The sequence below is a fragment of the Galeopterus variegatus genome, unplaced genomic scaffold (assembly GCF_000696425.1).
Source record: "Galeopterus variegatus unplaced genomic scaffold, G_variegatus-3.0.2 Scaffold3811, whole genome shotgun sequence".
Taxonomy (NCBI): Eukaryota; Metazoa; Chordata; class Mammalia; order Dermoptera; family Cynocephalidae; genus Galeopterus; species Galeopterus variegatus.
Genome location: NW_007729922.1, coordinates 127,985 through 130,903, shown reverse-complemented (window position 1 = coordinate 130,903; position 2,919 = coordinate 127,985). Strand labels below are relative to the sequence as shown.

The following is a 2,919-nucleotide window of genomic DNA, read 5'->3' as shown; positions in this document are numbered from 1 at the left end:
TTGGATTTGCTCCTTCTCTGCTCTGTTGACCTGTCCTTTTCTGCTGGGGTCTCACCTTTGTTCCTCCCACTCTGTTCTAACCTCAACCTCTCTCCAGTGGATGAACCTCACTCCCATTACAGTGTAATCTCTCTCTCATTTTTATCCATCCCTAACCCTTCCACCAATTTTTAACCTCAATTCCTTACATTTGGGTTTAGGCTTTGTCCTTCGCACTGGAAGTTCACTTAAGGCCATCCCCCAGGGTCTAGCCTCCATCCCTGTCACAGAGACCCATTCGCAGCTGACACGCTGAGCTCGAGGCTGAGCTGCTGGCCTCTGCGGTTGTCTAACTCTAGACCATCCGCCGTGCTTTACCCCACACCCTCCCCAGCTCTGTCTAAGCTCTGCTCCCTCCTTCTCTTGTTCCCCACAGCACAGCCTGATCCAGGCCTCGGAGCTGGTCCTGACCCGGCTTCGCCATCAAGTGGAGCAGAGGAGACGTCAGCCACAAGGGCTGGGGGACAGAGTGTGTCCAGGGCCCTCTGAGACCCCAGTCTCCTGAGCACCCACCCACCCATTCTTCCCAGGCCTGGGCCGATTCGTGGGGTGCTCACTTCCAGCTGTTGATGGAGGTTGGGGGGTAGGCATCCTGAAAGAGGGGATGCTCTCCCCAGACCCTCCCCCCTCCAGCTTTGCTCCAGTGTACCCTGTGACCCCGGCTAACCCGCTTTTCTCTCTGTGCCTCGGTGTCCCTATTTGAAAATAGGGATGACCCTGCCCAATCCTCTCCACTTTCGATGAGAATTGGTCAGCTGACAATTATTTATGTGTCCAGAGGAACAAAGCTTTCACAGTTGTCTTCATTCTTTGGTTTGGCAAGCGTTTATTGAGCACCTGCTATGTGCCAGGCTCTGTGTTGGTTGCTGGATTCACCCAAAAGAATTGAGAGATGGGGATTTGGGAGAGAGGGAATCAAAAGTTAGACACAGAAACAGGACAGAGGTTAGATCCCAGTTGAGACTTAAGAGGGAAGAAATGAGATTAGACCTTAGCAGAAAGGCTGAAGTTAGACCACTGTGGAGTAGACTGTGTAAAATGTAAGGGAAAGGTCTGAGGTTATAGCCCAGCAAATGAGTTGAGGTTAGACCCTTGTGGAGAGAGCTAAGGTTAGATCCCAGTGGAAAGGCAAGGAAACTGAGCCTCCGAGGAAAAGCTGTGGGTGGAAAGGACTGCTGTGGGAAAGGTGTGGTCAAATTGTAGCAGAGGGTCTGAGGCTAGAATCCAGTACGAATAATGCTGAGATTGGGCCCCAACAAGAATTAAACCCTGTGCAAAGGCCAAGGTTAGACTCCAGCAGAAACTGAGTTTAGATTCCAGTGGAGAGTACTGAAGCGAGACCCAGACAGATAGAACTCAGGATATACCATGCTGGGAAGGACTAAGATTAGACTTAATCTGGAAAGCCCAGGGGATTGGGGAACCAGGGAGTTGGAGAAAAGGCTGATTTTCCCAGCCTGTTGCTGTAGGAATTTCCCCCTCCTGTAGTCCCTTCTAATGGTACTAGGAGAAGGGATCAGAGACCTCGATCTCAGGGACTGGTGGAAGGCAGGAATGATGGAAGTTCCTTCTCCTCCTCAGGCCAGGAATAGAATCCTGGTCAGCAGCGTGCAGGGTTGTGGAGTAATTCCTGAGCAGGACCCAGGCTGGGGACAGGACTCCTTCCTCCCTGGGGCAAGGGTTGGACAGGGCACCTGCTTCCTGGGGTGAGGGAAGGCACGGCAGTCATTTTGACTATCTGTCTGCCCCCTGCTATGGAAAGCCACCCATAAGCCTGACCACCAGCACTGACAGTGAAGTCCCAGCTACTAGTTCTCTATGGTGGGTTTTTGGGAGATAGGAGCCCACCAGTTCTTGCCACCTCTGTCTTCATTCCCTCTCCCAGAAGCCAGGCAAGTCGTGGGAAGTTGCAGGGAGCTGGATCCTCTCCCTCTCCTGGCAGCAGGCCCAAGGGTGCCCAGCCAGGACTGGCCGTGGGCATAGACCGTTGGCATGAGCTGAGTCTCCTCCCTCCTGCTGCTTGCAGAGATGGAGCACTCAAGACAGATTCACTCACCATCACCTCTTGTCCTGGGTAGGGGTGGAATTTGGAGTGAGTGTAGTGAGACTGTGCAACTATGACATGCACCCTGGAGAGGTGAGCATGTGTTCACATGTGAATGTGTGTGTGTGTCCACCTCAGATGCTTGAAAGTTTGTTTCTTCAGGAGGCTGGGTCACCTACCTGGGCCTTTGCAGTTTGCACCCTGACTTTTTGCCCAGTCCTCAGCCTGGGGAAGCGTGTAGTGTGGGGGGTAACAGTGTAGAGCCTGGAGCCATATTCACCACCCCATGCCTCAGTTTCCCAGTCTGTAAAATATGGCTAGTAATAGAATCTACCTCACAAGGTTGGCGTGAAGCTTGATTGTGTCAGCATGTGTCAGGCGCTTGTAAGAAATGTAGCAATACCAGCCCCTGGTGAGGACTGTGTGAATGGCAGCCATTGTTATTATTATTAATGAGTGCCTTTGTGGTTGTTTCTGGCCTTCTTTGTGAGATTGTGTGTGCAGGCACTGTATGTGATTTTGGATCTGACTCTGGCTAAACATTCTTGCCCTCCCCCAAGTACTGTGAGCCTGTAACTATTTGTAGCCGGGTTTTTTGTTTGTTTTGGGTTTTTTTTTTTTTTTTTTTTCATCTTTTGGCCCTTGTATGGATTGGAGACTGTGTGCCTGTGTGTTTTGAGGGGGGCGGGGGATGCCCCTGAAGCACACACACACACACACCTCTGTGACACACGCACGCGTGCACGCGCGCACACACATGCACACACTGCCCTCTGCCGCTGTCCCTGGCCTCTGGTGCTGAACCCGGAAGCTGCTGGGTCGGAGGCTCGAGCCGC

The 2,919-nt window shown here is 52.3% G+C and overlaps 1 protein-coding gene across 3 annotated transcripts in view; it reads left to right on the top strand.

The window, feature by feature from the left end:
• KPTN (kaptin (actin binding protein)) overlaps positions 1–2,919 on the top strand; it is a 16,775-nt gene that overhangs the window by 8,822 nt on the left and 5,034 nt on the right. For 2 of the 3 annotated variants that reach the window (XM_008586041.1, XM_008586043.1), the window contains one exon: positions 416–845. In XM_008586041.1, the coding sequence (XP_008584263.1) occupies positions 416–544 (129 nt within the window). In that variant the 3' untranslated portion in view covers positions 545–845. Of the gene's footprint in view, positions 1–415; positions 846–2,919 lie in introns of those variants that run through there. The other variant, XR_551464.1, reaches the window with a different exon arrangement.